The sequence below is a fragment of the Pipistrellus kuhlii genome, unplaced genomic scaffold (genome assembly GCF_014108245.1).
Source record: "Pipistrellus kuhlii isolate mPipKuh1 unplaced genomic scaffold, mPipKuh1.p scaffold_m20_p_9, whole genome shotgun sequence".
In the NCBI taxonomy this organism is placed as follows: Eukaryota; Metazoa; Chordata; class Mammalia; order Chiroptera; family Vespertilionidae; genus Pipistrellus; species Pipistrellus kuhlii.
In genome coordinates this window covers 48,211,698-48,228,524 of record NW_023425595.1, presented here as the reverse complement: position 1 = coordinate 48,228,524, position 16,827 = coordinate 48,211,698, and the positions used below count along the sequence as shown (strand labels likewise).

The 16,827-nt window shown below is 49.0% G+C and overlaps 1 protein-coding gene across 2 annotated transcripts in view; it reads right to left on the bottom strand.

Moving 5' to 3' along the window:
- The window catches only part of FAT3 (FAT atypical cadherin 3), a 636,217-nt gene that overhangs the window by 48,103 nt on the left and 571,287 nt on the right, over nucleotides 1-16,827 (bottom strand). For both annotated transcript variants that reach the window (XM_045577545.1, XM_045577546.1), the window contains exons 14-19: nucleotides 13,947-14,336; nucleotides 10,764-10,978; nucleotides 9,460-9,597; nucleotides 8,368-8,511; nucleotides 5,362-5,559; nucleotides 813-1,611 (exon numbers count right to left, since the gene is read on the bottom strand). In XM_045577545.1, coding sequence (XP_045433501.1) covers nucleotides 813-1,611; nucleotides 5,362-5,559; nucleotides 8,368-8,511; nucleotides 9,460-9,597; nucleotides 10,764-10,978; nucleotides 13,947-14,336 — 1,884 coding nt within the window. The remainder of the gene's footprint in view (nucleotides 1-812; nucleotides 1,612-5,361; nucleotides 5,560-8,367; nucleotides 8,512-9,459; nucleotides 9,598-10,763; nucleotides 10,979-13,946; nucleotides 14,337-16,827) is intronic.

Genomic DNA, 16,827 nt, shown 5'->3' with positions numbered 1-16,827 from the left:
AACGCGGAGCAGTCCATCTCTGCTGCCCCTAGGGCTGAATCCATCCCTTGACTGAGCTCCCGGACGTCTGGCCTCTATTTTTCACTGAAGCGAATCTAGCTGACGTGCCCTCTGCCATGGCTCCCTAACTTGTTTCCCTGCCTCTGGCCTAGCCCAGCCTAATCCATCCCCTCTGCAGCCAGCACGCTCTTTGGGAAAGACGGAGCTTGATCCTGTCACTTCTTCGCTTCAAATCAGCCAGCAGTCCCCGCCGCCCCGGGATCATTTCTAAAATCCTCACCCTGGCTAGCTCTGTGTGGTCCCCAGGCTCGCTCACAAGTCGCATCCGTCATCACTCCCTGCTCCTTCCAGCGACAGGAAATCTCTTTCAATCCCCTCAGTATAGGTTCCTCTCTTGCCCTTAAGCCTTCCCCATGCAAAGCACCCTCCACCTGGAATGCTCTCCTTCGCCGACCTGTTTTCACATGCCTGATGCCTGCTCACCCTTTATCTCAGCCTAGACACACTCCCTTTAGGAAACCTTACCCCCCGATTGGCCCCCCCCCCCCCCCCCCCCGAAGAACTGCACTTCCCCTAACAATCCTTACTGTAGGTGCTCGAGCTGGCCTGATTGTATTGTCTGGGCTGCTTATAAGCCACATGGAAGTAGAATCTGTCTTGTTACCCTCATGGTTGCTAGACACATAGTAGACGGTCAGCAAATATACTGTTGAGTGACTGAATGAGCAAAGGCATGCATACCAGGAATGGCAGCCTCGTCTGATTAAGTCTCAGGAGGTGAGGTGGGGAGAAGGACCCTCAGCTGCACTCACCATTACAGGTGCAGCGCACGTTCCGGTAGAAACGCGGACACACGAAGCTGATGCGAGCCGTGCTGTAGGTCATGAGGGCGTGGGAATCGAGCGACAGGCCCTGCTCGCAGTGCTGCTCCTGGCAGTCCAGCCCCGAGCAGTTCTTCTCCAGGATGGCCGCGATGCGCATGGCGTTCTCCAGGTGCCTCCTGGCGCTGGACAGCTTCTGGATGAGGTAGGCCGGCTTGTAGAACTCGCTGCTGTGCATCTCCACGGCAAACAGCATGTCCAGCTGGCCGGTGCCCGCCACGGGCTGGATGCTGATGATGTGCAGGCTGTCCTGCTTCTGGGTGAGCACCGCGTTCCGCAGGGCGCGCCGGAAGCCGTGCATGTGCAGCCCCACAAAGTCCTCGGGGGACACGTTCTCGAAGCGGATGGTGACGGTGTTCTGCAGCATCTCGTGCACCAGCTGCTCCACGTGCACGACCACGTCGATGGGCACCTGGAAGCGGCCGTCACTCACCGACACGTTCAGGACGTACTTGCCGCTGTCCAGGCCTCCCAGGGCGATGATTTTCCCGTCGTGACTGTTCACCTTGAACAGGCTCTTCTGCTCGGATTTCAGGGCAAACGTGAGCACGTCGTACATGTCTTGGTCTGTGGCGTGGATCTTCCCGATGACGCCACCCGGGAAGTCATCCTCCATGGTGACAATGAAGATCTCCAGAGGAATGGCCGTGGGCTTGTGGATACTTTCCTCAATGACCCGCACGCGGATGTAGGAGTGAGAAACCTGCTGGGGTTTGCCTGAGTCTTTTGCCTAAAGCAACCAGGAGGGAGAAAGGCAAGGAACGAAGAAAAACAGTCAGAGTCATTAAAAAAAAACCACAAAAACTCAGAAGACCTCTGCTCCTTTAAACACATTTCACTTCTTTCTCCATCCCCTGCCACTGGTCAGCAAAACGCTGAAGATGTGCATTTACCTAAGAGGAGCGATCTCTCACCTTTAGTTCCCACATGTCCGCTTTGTTATGGACACTAACATGTATCAACACAGTACATGGGGTGAGCAGGGAAGGAGGCTAGAGGGTGCCATGACAGTGGTCGGCAAACTCATTAGTAACTGAGCCAAATAGCAACAATACAACGATTGAAATTTCTTTTGAGAGCCAAATTTTTTAAACTTAAACTTTATAGGTAGGTACGTTGTTATTAACTTAATTAGGGTGCTCCTAATCTGGCCTTTGCTAAAAACGTCCTCAATCTGATTGAGGCATGTGGCTCGCGAGCTGCAGTTTGCCAACCATTGTGCTATGAGATCCAACATACCCACAATAGGCTGGCCTTCTTTTACTTCTGGACAGAAGCCATAGGTGAACCTCATCAATTGTTGTTGTTTTTTTAAACATTTTTTATTTATTGATTTGAGAGAAAGAAAGGAAGGGAGAGGGAGAGGGAGAGAGGGAGATTTGTGGTCCCACTTATGTATGCATTCACTGGTTTATTCTTGTATGTTCCCTGACCAGGGATTGAATCCACAACCTTGGCACATTGGGATGATGCTCTAACCACCTGACTACACAGCCAGGGCAGAGGCAGACTTTCTGTTCTCTTTGGATTCTTTCCTTTTGATTGGACCAGATGGCACTCCTTTGCACACTTGAGAAGCAGCATGATTTAAGTGAGACTTGCACAATATTAAGGTTTAGAATAAAGAGTGGTGTATGGAAGGGAAAAATAGGGAGCCAAACTAAAGCCTTTTTTGTCTTCTTTCTTTATGTCGGTTGATGGAACAACCACTCTGACAATAGATCTTTCCTGAGCACCTGCCACATGCAACCTGGAGGTAGTCTGAGCTGTGCGGCTTCAATGAAGGGAAGGTTCCCACAGGCGGGGTCCACAGGGAAGGTGTCTGAGGATTCAGGGTTGATATGAACCTTGCAAACTGGATAGAATCTGCGGAAGTGTGTCCTTGTAAGGGGAAGGCAGTGTAAAAGCAGAGGTTTGGGCATCCCACAGACTTAAGTTCAAATCTTGGTCCTGCTGCTCATGCCTGGCTTTCAGTTACTTATCCTCTCTGAACTACAATGCTTGTATCTTTAATATGAATAAAACAGTAGTACTTACATCAGAGGATTCTTGCATTGTAAGGATTAAAAGACACTGTAATTGCCAAGTGCTTAGCCACAGCCTGACCCACAGAAATGCTTAGTATATGAGTTACTTTTATTACCCTCATCAGATGCTTTACGGAATGGAATTTGTGAACCAGAGATGTTGACATGGCAAATCCATGGAGAAAAGGACATGTTTAGCGAAGAAGGTTGAATTTGAAGTCACACTGTGGAGGGTCTTAAAGGACAGTGATGAGTTTGGACTTTATAAGCCAGAGGTTGCCCACTCAAATGTCGGAGGCCAGAAAGATGACAGGAAGGCATGAAGCCGCTGGGTGTAAAGTGACAGACTAGGGCGCTGCTATGGCCTGAGGACTACAGAGCCATGTCCTCCTAAAGACCCTGACATTCAGAATCTGAAAGCATCTGGGCCAGAATTGAGCCTGCAGGCCACACATTTTTAGGGACTGGGAAGCCCAGATGGTTTAGTTTAGGGCGGGGATTGACACACCTTTTTTGTAAAGGGCAAGATAAGAAACAGTAGTTTAGGCTTTGGGGTTATATGACAGCTATGATTCCTGCATGGAGGCAGCCACACAGCCTATGTAAACAAAGGGCCAGGCTGCGTTCCAATAAAACTTTATTTATTTATTTATTTATTTATTTATTTATTTATAAATATATATTTTATTGTATTTTTTTCCTTATAGAGAGGAAGAGAGAGGGTTAGAGAGTTAGAAACATCGATGAGAATCATCTATCAGCTGCCTATTGCACACCCCCTACTGGGGATGTGCCTGCAACCAAGGTACATGCCCATGACCGGAATCGAACCCAGGACCTTTCAGTCCGCAGGCCGATGCTCTATCCACTGAGCCAAACCGGGTTCAGCTCCAATAAAACTTTTATTGACACAAACAGGTGGAGGGCATGATGTGGTCTAGGGGCTATAGTGTGCTGACCCCTGGGGTAGAGGAATGACATAATCAAAGTGGAATGATTAATTTAGAAGGGGTATAGAGATGGATCTGAAAAGAACGCGGCTAAACGTGGAGGAATCACCCACGAGGCTTCTGCAGTAGGATGAGGAGGGGCCATCTAGAATAAAGTGGGTGGTGGGGAAGGGAATGTAACTGATGCACACCGGGACCTTTGGAAGGCAGAAACGCAGGACTTGGTGGGTGGTGTTTTAATGTGAGGGACCTGGAGGAGAACGCTTTTGAAGTCTAAGATCCGAATCTGCTCTCCGATAATGAGAGAAGGTAGGCAAAGAACCATACTCGCTTCTGCGAGAAGGCACAACCCTCTCCTTGTCCGTCAGCATCTGTACTGTGATATAAAACCACATAAATATGGTTGGAGGAATGCATGGCAACGGCAGAGTTCATTCACATGGCCAGAGCCCAAAGTCATTCATGTGGAAGGTTTCATGGAGCACAGTAAGCCATAACTCATCAAAAGAAATGATGTACACAATTAAATGCTGTACAAATACAAAAAAATTACTATGCTTATGATTGCCACCATTAACAATGACTTTAGGTTGCCCAATTGTGTATAAAAGTAGTCACTCAGCCCGGCCGGTGTGGCCCAGTGGTTGAGTGTCCAACCATGAAACAAGTGGTCCCTGGTTCAATTCCCGTCAGGGCATATGCCCTGGTTGTGGGCTCGATCCCCAGTAGGGGGCATGTAGGAGGCAGTCAGTCCATGTTTCTCTCTCATGGATGTTTCTATCTCTCTATCCCTTCTTCTCTCTCTAAAAATCAACAAAAACATATTTTTAAAAAAACAGTCACCCAGTTTCACTGATGGGGCCCACATCTTGTTCTGTCAAAATTCACACATGGGCACTTTTGGGAGCTCTGTCATTTCCTGCTCCTATCCACATGCTGCCTGTCCCGGTTGTTTTTGCCTCTTTGTCCCATTTCACTGTACACATTGAGGGGGCAGGAAAGTAGGGGGACCACTGCCATCTGAGCGCGTGATCGCCTCCTGTCTCTCTGAGAAACTTACCACCAAGCAGAGGTCTCTTCAAAGTAAGAGGCCATGATTTGGCTCCATCCTGTTAGGACCAAGCCTGGCAGCTTTCCCAAGTCGGGTGACATGGCAAACACCACTGAGTACAGAGCAGCAAGCCTGGACTTTGGGGGTCAGTTAGAACCCCAGGGGTTTTCGGAATGCAGATTTAGGCCCTGTGCCCTACACGCTACAGGCATGTCCCTGCCGAACTACGACACGTCCCTTCCTTCCTGTTCAATTTCACACACAGGGGCCGCTTTTATTGGTGTGAAATTGAATTTGAGATTAAAAGGGGAACATGCCTGCATGGTAATGAATTACGTTGACGCTCTCCTCAAAGAAAAACCACCCGATGGGCACGGGAACAGGCCCGGGAGAGAGGCAGCCGGGCCGGGGCCGCGGGTGGGGGGTGCAGGGCGGGGAGGCGGGGGGCGCACCTGGACCCGCAGCAGGTACTCCGGAGACTCCGTGTGCCGGAAGACCACGGCCGACCGCAGCGTCCCATGCGGGTCCAACACAAACTCCTCCTCTTCGTTTCCCGACAAAATAGAGAACGAGAAAGGAGGCCCGTTGTGGAAGGAGTCTCTGTCTGTCACCACCAGCTGCAAAATGCTGGTGCCTACTGGCTTATTTTCCTGAATAAGAGAGCACATAGAAAAAAAAAAAGAGATGAAATTATCGATACACCACTCTTCACATAAGAAGTCCTGTTACTACTGCTGAGAGTGCTGTGCTGGGAGACGGGTTTTAGAGGAAGGGGTTCCTGGGACAGTATCTAATCTTCTGGAAATACGCTGGTGTCTGAAAGCATCGTGCTCTAGTCCTCGGCTGCCTCCTACCACTGCCTCATGAGACAATGGGCTGCAGGCGAGAGCACAGGACTTCACCTTGAACGGGTCTATAGGTTCCAAAGATGCTACTGCCCCACCTCGCCCTGGGCTAGGCTGGGATACGCTGAGGTCACGCACAGCTCTGCAAATACACGGTGCTCCCTGGCCTTTGTGATCACGTCAGCACTCCCCTCAGACGGACCTTTTGACATGTGACATAATCACATCACAACATGATTATGCCGAGGCCCAACGGCGTGACACAATGTCACAACATGGGACGTTGGGGTGGGGGTTCGGGGGTGGGAAGGACATCCTGGCAGCTTCCCAGTAAATACACAAACGCTTATGCCAGATGGAAAATGGGCTTCACACCCGACACCTCGGAATTCAAGTTTTGCGATGTTTCTTGAGGAAAGGGGGGTGGGGGGGATGGTGGTGGTGGAATATTTCTCAGCGTCATCAGAATATTTGGAAGCCCCGGAGTTACAATGCGAGCATTACTTTGCGGAACCTCTCTGCCTTTTCCCCAAAAATAGAAACACAAAGGATTCTTGTCATCCTTTCTTGGCTCAAAGGCTAGCCTCGTTCTGAAAAGGCCAAGTTCAATTCCTCTGTAGCTCGGGCGCCGGTTCCCCTGCCCTGCGCTGTTTAGACTTCGGCATTACCGCAGTGAGGGCCTGCAGTCAGGCTCGTTAGTTCAGGCCCCAGGCGATATCGATTGGGGTGACGTGAGCTTGGGTTGCAGAGATGAGGACAATGATACGCAGCAGTCTGGAGGGGAGTCATGCACAGGGCTGGTACACTCATTTTATGTGCTGAATCAGTCTTATAAAAACCAGGTGTTGGTGTAAGAAAACTACCCTGGGTTGTAAAAAAAGGGAGAAACTCCTTTTGTAGGAGAACGAGAGAAGGGCCTCAGAGAACTCTTACTTTGCCCCTTGTGGCCTTTGGTCATCAGGACCGAGACATGGTCTCCGTCTGGAACCAGTCGTGGAACCCGCTCTGCCCAGCGAGGATTTCATGTTCACCACACTGACAGCATACACAGCACCACACAAAACAGAAGACTTATCGATTTGTTTGCTCAGCCTACCAAGGCCATTCCCCCATAGGAGAGACAGGAAGAGAGAGGGAGAGAGAGACACCCCCCTCCCTCCGGGGTCGCCATCAGAGAGAGAAGGGTGAAATATAACACAGGCCCCTCGCTGCAGCTATGAGGCAGGGTCACTGCTCACGGCTGAGGGTCTCGGTTCTTTCACTGCCGACTTCCTGCTGTGCATGTGGAACAGTCTGTCAAGCTAATGGATGTGTGTCATAAAACTGAATGGTGAGTAGGCAAAGCCCATTTTGTGTAGGGGCGAGCACACAGTGGCGGGAGAGGCAGAGAGAGAGCCCAGTGGCGACAGTCTCAGAGAGGAGCAGTCCGAGAGGAGGAGGACTGCAGGAAGGTGCAGACCCTGCGTGAAACTCCGTGGGAGCAGGAGAGAGACAAGAATGCACAGCCGCTGGAAAAAGCATCAGAGAGGAGAGGAAAACCCAAAGGCCAGCAGGTGAAGGGATCCGGTTTCTCTGACAAAGCAGTGGAGGATGAAGCAGCAAGCTGCTGGCTGTCTGCCTGCCTCTCACCCGATTCCTAGCTCAGTGGTGCAGGGGAGCAGGCTATGGAGGGCCAGACGCAAGGTCTTAAATATTATCCAAAAAAGGGCCCCTCAAGATCTGGCTCCCTCTCATCTTACCTTCTACCCACAAAGCCCTGGGCCCCGTGGGGGGTGATTCTGAGGCCAAACTGGATCAAGCAGAAGCTGGTTCTCTAGACTACCTGGGGTCCTCCCAAGGTATGTGTATCAATCTGGTCTCTGCTAAGTCCTCCACACCGACTGTACTTCCCAGACTGGATTTCCTGAACCTCCTGAGGTCAGAAACATGGGGAAGTGGAGGTAGCTCGGGGCCCAGCACTGCGCTAATTAAGTATCTTTTGAATAAGAGAAAAACAGATGGGAAAGAGAGTCATTCTGACTGTAGAATGCCAGAAGATACTCCATCTGATTTTAAAGAGCTGGTGGATGTGAAGTGCTGAACAAACTGCTTATGGAAGAGTGGTTTCAGTGAGTCGCGGCTCTATCCTGATGCCCAGTCTCCCTCTGACGGATGACCCCGTTAGGATCCATCTCCCTTCCCCACCAGGATAGTACACAGTGGCTCAAAGGCAGCCTCTTTGGAAAGAAAACAGTTTTTGCCGAAGACAGGTCTGAGTTCTAATCCTGACTCTACCACGTCGCTGCATGATCTTGAGGGAGATACTTAACCCCTCAGATCCTTAGCTCCTTCACTGAAAAGTGGGGGCTGAGCCACCATCGCACTTCACGGGGTTAGGGCGGGTATAGATGGTGTGTGGAAAGTCCCTGACACTTGAAAGAACCCCACTGGTGGCCACACCGATCAATGTTTGCGAACCAGTTGCAGTAGAAAATTCAGACTAGTTTGATACCAGCCCTGTGATCGGGTCCGTTGATCTTAGGTAACAAACAGTAATAAACCATGCCGGGTAATAGCACAGAAAGGACGCTGAGTGTTGTCAAGACAAGTGCCCGGCAGGCCCGATTCACGCACCTGAATCACAGCGGTGTAGTTAGCAGGTGTGAAGACGGGGCCGTTGTCGTTCACGTCAGAGATGTCGATGTTAACGGTGGCAGTTGACGACATCACAGGAACACCACTGTCCGCCGCCTGGACCAGCAGGGAGTATCCGGACACCTGTGGAAGCACAGAGCTGACAGCGAGGAAGCGCAGTGTCTCCTTCTTTCGGCACAAACTCAGAGGCGCTGCAGGCTCTGCTCCACTTTGCTGAAGTTCAGCCATCTTCCCTTTGATTCTAAACCAGGGTCTCTCAACCCTGGCACCACTGGGGCCAGGTAACTGTTTGTTGTTGGGGGCTGACTCGTGCCTGTACAATGTCTAAGCAGCATCTCTGGTCTCGACCTACTAGAAGGCAGTAGCACCTCCTGCGCATTTGTGACAACTGGAAATTGACAGCCTCCAAACATATGGTGGGGGAGGGTGACCAAATGTTCTAGGAATAGGGGGGAAACCATCCCTGCTTAGCATCGCAGCTCTTGGCCTTTGTTCAGATAAGACCATTGTCAACACTAGGCTATCTTATCAGCTTTGATTCTTTGGGAGTTAGGGGTCTATATCAGCCAGTGAGGTCGTTCAGCTTGTTAGCATCACTACTAGAGCACCTTTCCCCCATATTTAGATTCTCCTTGAGGATAGTATTTTTTTGGCCAAAAAAGATAATGTTTAGAAACGCAGTTCAACCTTGGACAGAGGAATTTTCTGCATCATTCTTTTTGACCTAGATTCCTTCAGGGGATCCTTCTGCACCACAGGATCCCAGTGCTCATGATGCTTTTCTGCCCCTTTGCTGGAGGAAGGACCTACTTCAAACCATCCAGGAAGCTACACATTTGCTTTTCCTTAAAACATTCCTAAGTAAGAAACCGCCAACATCTGTTGGCAGAAAATTCTTTCAACGTTCTAACGCAAATACACGGCGCTGCATTTTAGCCCCTCCCTTTTCACTCTGGGCATTTAGAACAGAGAATCTTCCTACGGATACTCACTGAGCCAGTGTGTGATTCCAGTGAAGGGATGGGTGTGGATGGGAGTGGGTGGGAGGGGAGCTGACTTAAACTAGCTTACCCGTTCCCGGTCCAATTTCTTCTTAACCTTCACAAGTCCCAAGACAGGATCCACAGCAAATTCATTGTCCCGATCGCCACTCACAATGGAAAAACCAATCTGTCCGTTGGGCTGGCTATCTGCATCTTCTGCTATTAGCTTGATGGGACACAAGCAAAACAAAGGGAAGGCATGACACAAAAGGTTTATTCTTAGGGTTCCAGGTCTGCACAAACGCGCCCATCTCTGTGGGTTTTCATAGGCGCTACGATCAGCAGGGACAGAGCATAACCCCAGGAAGAGATGATGGGGTTGGCTCAAGAAGGAAGCCACTATGGTTGGAGCTGCCATTTTATTTCTGTTAGTTTTTACTTGTCTACAGCCTGCTGCTAGGTAGGCCTGATTTTCCTCAGGTCCCGAGCTAGTAAGGATAGAGCCAGAGCTAACTGTTAGGGATACTCTTGTGATTCTTCTCCAATTCTCAACCTATGCATTTTCATGTTATGGAAGCCAAAAAAAAATTCCCTCTCCTACCTGGCTGACATACTCCCCACTGCCTGCTGCTCATGTTGGTGTTGCTGGGATTTGTATGTGTGGAAACAGCACTGTAATCCAGGAAGGACAGAGGGCCTGGGAAGCCCACCTCTGACGTGTAAAGAATGCACACCCACAGCCTGGTGCTGGGAGAGCCAGAGAGAAGGATGAGTGGGAGGGTCCTGCTCAACCTAGGGATGATGATCATGGTAAGGATGGGATTCATTGTTTCCAAAAATGTAACCTGTAAGTCCAAGAGAGCCTGTGTTCTCGCAACACATGATTTGTTCTTATTGGTATTAGAAAAAGATTCTTCTGAAAAGAACTCTCCAAAGACAGGCCTATTCATCTTAGACTTGCTCCAATTTCTCTCTCTCTCTCTCTCTCTCTCTCTCTCTCTCTCTCTCTCTCTCTCTTTCAGGGGCTGAGAGGAATTTTAGTCTCTCCTTAGCTACCTAATAACTTATCATCTAAGGTCACACGCTAGCAGGAGCCATTATTATTATTATAACTTCATTCCATGGCATGTCTTATTTTATCAAAAAACACATTCCTGAGGGGACAGTGATTACCAGTCACTTGCACCTTCATATAAATGCATTATTCAAACCCTTTTTAACAGACACACTGGAGAAGGAACAGTTGAAGGACTGGTGCCTCTACTAGGGGTCTTGGGGTTCAAAGGACACTGACAGGAAAGTGTGAAGAGAATCCAAGACAGACTCGGCACACTTTTTCACGCTCTTGAGGATTACGAGCCCCAGACATCCGGGCCTCCCACTAGCACCTACCAAAATGACAGAGTCCCCAACCGAGGCGTCTTCGCTGATGACAGCGCTGTAGACATCTTGGCTGAACTTGGGAGGATTGTCATTCACATCGGTGAGGTTGATGTTGACGGTGGCCACGGCGCTGAGAGCTGGCGTGCCCCCATCTTTAGCTTCCACCACCAGGTAAAACTTTTTGCATAATTCATAGTCCAGGACTTCAGAGACTAAAATACCCCCTTTGAAGAGAAATGGGAGCTTTAGACTTAATTGGGGAAAAAACAGTAGTATGCAGTTCCACAATCATGGAAATATTTATAACATCATCTCCAGCCAAGAATATTAACTATTCAGGAATTTGTTTATTGAATGCCCTTCTGAAAGCACCCAGAATCTGATGAATGCTGTAAGTTAAAACAGAGCGACCACCCTAGCCAGTTTGGCTCAGTGGATAGAGCATCGGCCTGTGGACTGAAAGGTCCCAGGTTTGATTCTGGTCAAGGGCATGTTCCTTGGTTGCGGGCACATCCCCAGTTGGAAGTGTGCAAGAGGCAGCTGATCGATGTTTCTAACTCTCTTTCCCTCTCCCTTTCTCTCTGTGAAAAATCAATAAAAAATATTTAAACAACAACAACAACAAAAACAGAGCGACCCATCAGACACAATGTTGAAGGTGTCAAGTCTCTGCATGTCTCTGCAATAGTTCTTTTCTCAAGTAGCCGGGAAGCCTCTGGCATTAGTCGTCCTCATACAAGTAGGCAGTAGGGACAAGAACCACATCCCTGATAAGCGTCTCCCAGTGACTCTTCAGGTAGACCCGGGCTGACCGAGAATGAGCTGAAACGTGTGGGTGTGAGTGTATGACCTCATCCCCGTCAGCAAGTAAATACTTCCAGAAAGCCGAAATCTCATTAAAAATAGCTCCAGTGTTCCGGGCCTGCAGCTTTCTGTGCTTATCTAAAAGGAGGATGGCACTGAGAGGGCAAGGATCTCAGAAACACCAAGGGATCGTGACACAGTGGAAAGGGAAACACCTGGGAATCAGTGGCCAAATGCTAAGTGAAAGCTCAGGGTCCACAACTACAGGATGGAGATCATGCCTGTGTCACAGATACATTTAAATTAAACAAACAGAACAGGTGACGGCAGCTTGCTGGGTGCCTCCCCTGGGAGAAGTTCCACGAGAGCTCTTTCCCTCCCATCCTAGCCCTTCCTGGTGAGGCAACTCAATCCTGCCTTCCTGCCATTAGGTCCTGATCATTGTATTGCCGGCATAGCAGCTCGCAAGGGCACTGACCCCTTTTCCCGCCTGAAAAGCAATCAGCAGGCCTACGGTGAGTATGTCACATCCAACTTCTCTAGGAGCGAAGGCTGCCCTTCACTTAAGGCGAGAGACAGAAGTCATACCAATTACAGGAGCCCTTTTCTTTCCACGATTAAGTTTTCTTAGCAGTTATCACCCTTAGCGCCTCATGTCTCCTTATCCAGTGCCCAATGTAAACTGTACTTAACCATTTCCCCATGGTGTCCATATACAATATCATAATTAGACCAGCTAAGACGAACACATATTTAAATGAGGAAAAGCCCTATACCTTCTAATTTGAAGTAATGACCTTAATAAACAGAGTTACTGCTGGGAGAAGCCGCTAATGTAACTCTTCCGTCAATATTTGCACCTCTCTATAACTTAAGGTGCAATATTTGCCTCTCTATAACTTAAGGTCTATCAGGCGTCTTCAAACTACGGCCCGCGGGCCACATGCGGCCCGCAAAGGAGTCTGATCCGGCCCGCCAGGTTTTTTGGGCAGTGAGCGCAGCCGAGGTGTTACAGTAGGAATTAGTAGTTCATATAGTCCGGCCCTCCAGCTCTCTGAGGGACCGTGATCTGGCCCCCACTTTAAAAAGTTTGAGGACCCCTGGACTAACTCCTTCATTTTTTTTTTGCACCCTCCATAGCATAGCAGAGTACTTGAGATGTTAAGCAGGAATTCCAAAGTCAGGAAGATCCGAGTTCAAATCCTGAATCCTCTACTTACGGTGGATCCTGGGAAAATTATTTCACCTCTCCTAAGCTCTGTTTTTCCGTATATGGAAACCATGAAAAATAACTAATGATGTAATAGGAATTTGGTGCATCTGCTTTGTTAGTGAGTGTTGCTAATTATGATAGCTTCTAGTTTATATTTACTGGACTATACAAATGGACTTCTTTTGCTAACTTGCTCACCAAGTGCGTATTGAGTAATGAGGGAATTATGTCCAGTGGCCGGGAAGACTCACCTTTCTTATTTGCAAAATGGGACTATTTTGAAAATATTAATACAAACACTGTATGAAAATGTTTGTATTAATATTTTCATACAGCGTTTGAAAGGATGAAGATGTTTACTCTTCAAAAAACATCTAAGCTTATGTTGTAAAATGCCACCTTTATTTACCCAAATTACCCCTAATAGTTTTAACTCTTTGATGCAAAGCCCTGGGGGTTCCTCTTGTTTCTTCCTGGGCACCTTTTCCCTAGATCAGCGGTCGCCAACCAGTGGTGCCTGGAGCACTGGTGGTTCGTGAGGTCTGAAAGGTTGGCGACCACTGCCCTAGGTGATGCCTCAACTTCCCCAGGGTTTCAAAAGCCTGTGGTGAGACATGACCATGTTGTGAACAGGATCCAGATATGGTCCCAGTTCCAGCTGCATGGGGTGCTGGTGGGAGGACCTGCAGGTCACTCATCCATGTCTGCCGTGGCAGGTGACCAGAGAGTGGCAGCCTGGATGGTGGTGAGTTGAAGCAAATCTCCAGAAGCACTTCCAAAACTCATGATCCCGGTTAGAGAACCAAGAAACAAACAGCAAAGAGAGAAGTAAACAAAACCTGTGCTTGTTTTGCAAAGAATACTTCCTCTCCCCAGCTAGGAAGCACATCGCTGCTCCCAACCTTCTGCAGGAAATCCTGGAGACAGCCTGAGGGTCAAGTATCTGCCAAGAGAGCCCGCAGCAGGGGCTTCCAACCGAGGGGGGCATCCTTAGAAGCAGGGTGCCAGAGGGCACTCTGGGATCGGCCAGCAGGCCCTGCTATGAGAAGTCTTATTTCTGCTGCCAAGGAAGTGGCAGGAGAAAGAGCCCACAGAGAAAAGCGGTTAGGGGGTCGGAGTGGAAGCAGGACAGAATGGAGCCCGAATTCTAAATACCTAGGCTGCTGTTTACCCACCTGTCCTTGGGTTGATCCTGAATTTCCCTTGCTCATTCCCAGACCGAATGAGATACGTGATCTCAGCATTGGTGCCAATGTCTTTGCTGGTGGCGAAAACCGTAAGGACCTGGGTGCCCGGGGAGGTGTCTTCGGGCACTGTCACCAGGTAGTCCCTCCTTTCGAACACAGGCGGGTTGTCGTTGATGTCCAGGACGGTGATGGTGACGGTGGCGAGGGAGGACAGGGCCCGCCCGGGGCTCTGGTCCGTGGCCCGCACACTGATGTTGTAGGAGGGCTGCTGCTCTCGGTCCAGCGGCTGCTCCAGGATGATGATGCCGGACGACGCGTCGATGGAGAAGAACCCACCGGCCGAGTCTGCCAGGGAGTACACGACCTTCCTGTTGATGCCTGCGGGAGACGACACATCGTGAGTCCAAGGAAATGCAGCTGATGATGGGCTTGAGAATACCGTGGCCGTGCTGACTCTGAAGGACCACACAAAGAAAAACAGCAACGGTAGACTAGAAACCCACAGATTTGCTCCTACAAAGATGTCAGCGTCAGTTTGTAAATATAAACGTAAGTAGATTAAATAGTAAAGAAATAAATACTGGCAACAAATGTCAGAAATAGTTGGATATTCCTCATCTACTGAAGGAAAATATCTAAGATGCCAATAAATACACGTGTGAAAAGATGTGCCATAGAAAGAGAAGTGCTAATCAATTAATTAATCGCTTCAACAAATGTTTTCCGAGAGCCTATCAGGCACTGTTTATTCTAGTGCCACAGAAAGAGAAATACAAAATTAATCACATCAATACATGTTTGCCTAGAATCTACCAGGCGCTATTTATTCTAGATGTCAGCGATTCCAGAAATGGGCAAAAGCCAAACATTTGCTGTGGAAGTTTTTACATCCCAGTGGGAGTAAATAAGAGACTGACAACAAAGAAAAATAAATGGCATGTTTGGGAGTAGAAAGGGAGAAAAATAAAGCCATAAGGGAGCACAGGAGGCCTGGGGGAGAGAGAGTATGTGGGAGGTGGAGGGAAGGGTGGTAATTTTAAACACAGTGGTCAGGGAAGGCCTTGGCATTTGAGTAAAAAGCCCCTAGGAGAGGAGGGAGTGAGCAGTGCAGTGTCTGCAGAACCCTCCAGGCAGAGTGGTGGTACTGAGGCGGAAGCCCATCTGGGTGTTGGAACAACTCGGAGAAGACAGTGTGACCGGAGCCAAGAAGAGAGAAACAAAGATGAGATCAGGGAGCAGATCCTGTGGGTGGGGTGGTCAGGTGGGAAGCCATTGGAGGGCTGGGGAGTCATGTGATGTGACTTAGATTTTAACAGGGTCACTCATGATTGAAGAGCAGTTAAGAGAGGAAGCAGGGAGACCAGCTAGAGGCTCCCGCAGGAATACAGGTGTGTGCTGTGGCAGCCTGAACAAGGTGGTGGTGAAAGGGATGAGAAGTGAGAAGGGGTCTGGTTCCAGATTTACTCTGAACATGTAGGTGGTGAAGATACTGCTGTAATTAATGAGTTATTAATAACAGGAAAGGAAGAAAGGGAAGGCCAGACACTACAAGCATATTCCCAGCATTATAAACTGTTGAACAAAAATAGAGGCAAAGAAGCATCGGATAGACTATAAAACTACAGCAGGAAGGTAGGGGAGGGTTGGGGATGTGTGTGTGAGATCAACTGAAGGACTTGTATGCATGCATATAAGCACAACCAACAGATGCAAGACACTGAGGTGGGGGGGTGAGGGCAAGTGTTGGGGATTAGTGGAGGCTGGTAAAAGGTTAATGGGGGGGGGGAAGGGAGACATATGTACTGCTATTTGTAATACCTGAAACAATAAAATTAAATTAAAAAAGAAAGAAACAAAAAAACACCACACACACACACACACACACACACACACACACACACACACTGGGGGAAAGATCTAATAAAGGGAAGATAGACACATGCCCAGTAATGGAGGGGTGACATAGGGAAGGTACTTTCCTGTCATTCACACCTGGGGACAGAGATGATTGGTCAAATGGGCATGGCCAGTGCAAGGGTGTGAACCTTTGGGAATACATACTCTCCTAAACAAAGGAATTCATTTAATTGTGGTGCTGGGCCCTTGGCTTGTGGAGCTCTTTTGCTCCCACTCTCTTGCTTTGGCCCCTGTGGCCCTGAGCCGTGAGGACCCCCCACATAATGGACTATGGGCTGCAGCGGGGAAACACAAGCTAAGCTAGCCCGATGCAATAATTGGACTATACAGAAATGGAAAGGAAACTCAGGACACTGGCTCTGGTTTTAGCTCTGCTGAAACCCCAGCTACATTTTTTCCATGTCTAAACTAAGGGAAATGGGACTTTGGAAACTCAGGGGCGTGGTTCCACAGAAACAAAGCTTTCTACTATATAGCAATCTCCTGTGGGGCCCCTGGCAATGCTTATTCCAGCGATATCCCAAGAAGCCCACACCCATACGCAACAGGGGAAGACGAGGCCCCCTCCTCTCCCTCAACAGTGAGATATGACTGTTTTCTGATGGTGGCGCTGGCAAGCTAAGAGATGCGGGAGAAAAAAAAGATTCCAGAATGACTCTTAGGTTTTGGCCTGAGCAAGTGAAAAGAGAGTTACCATCAGCCTGGATGGAGGGGATGAAAGAGGATGAGGATTTGGATGGATCTGGAACTGCATTTTGGACAAATTAAATTTGGGATGGGCATTTCATATTTAACTAGAGATTCAAGTAGGAAGTTAGTGCAGGGGGCTGGAGATAGACAGGTTCAAGCTGGCACTATAAGTTGGAGGGTCTTCAGCATTCAGATGGCCCACTGAGCCAGGAGAATGGATGAGGTTATCGGAATGTAAAGGAAACTTAATGGCCAGTGAGCC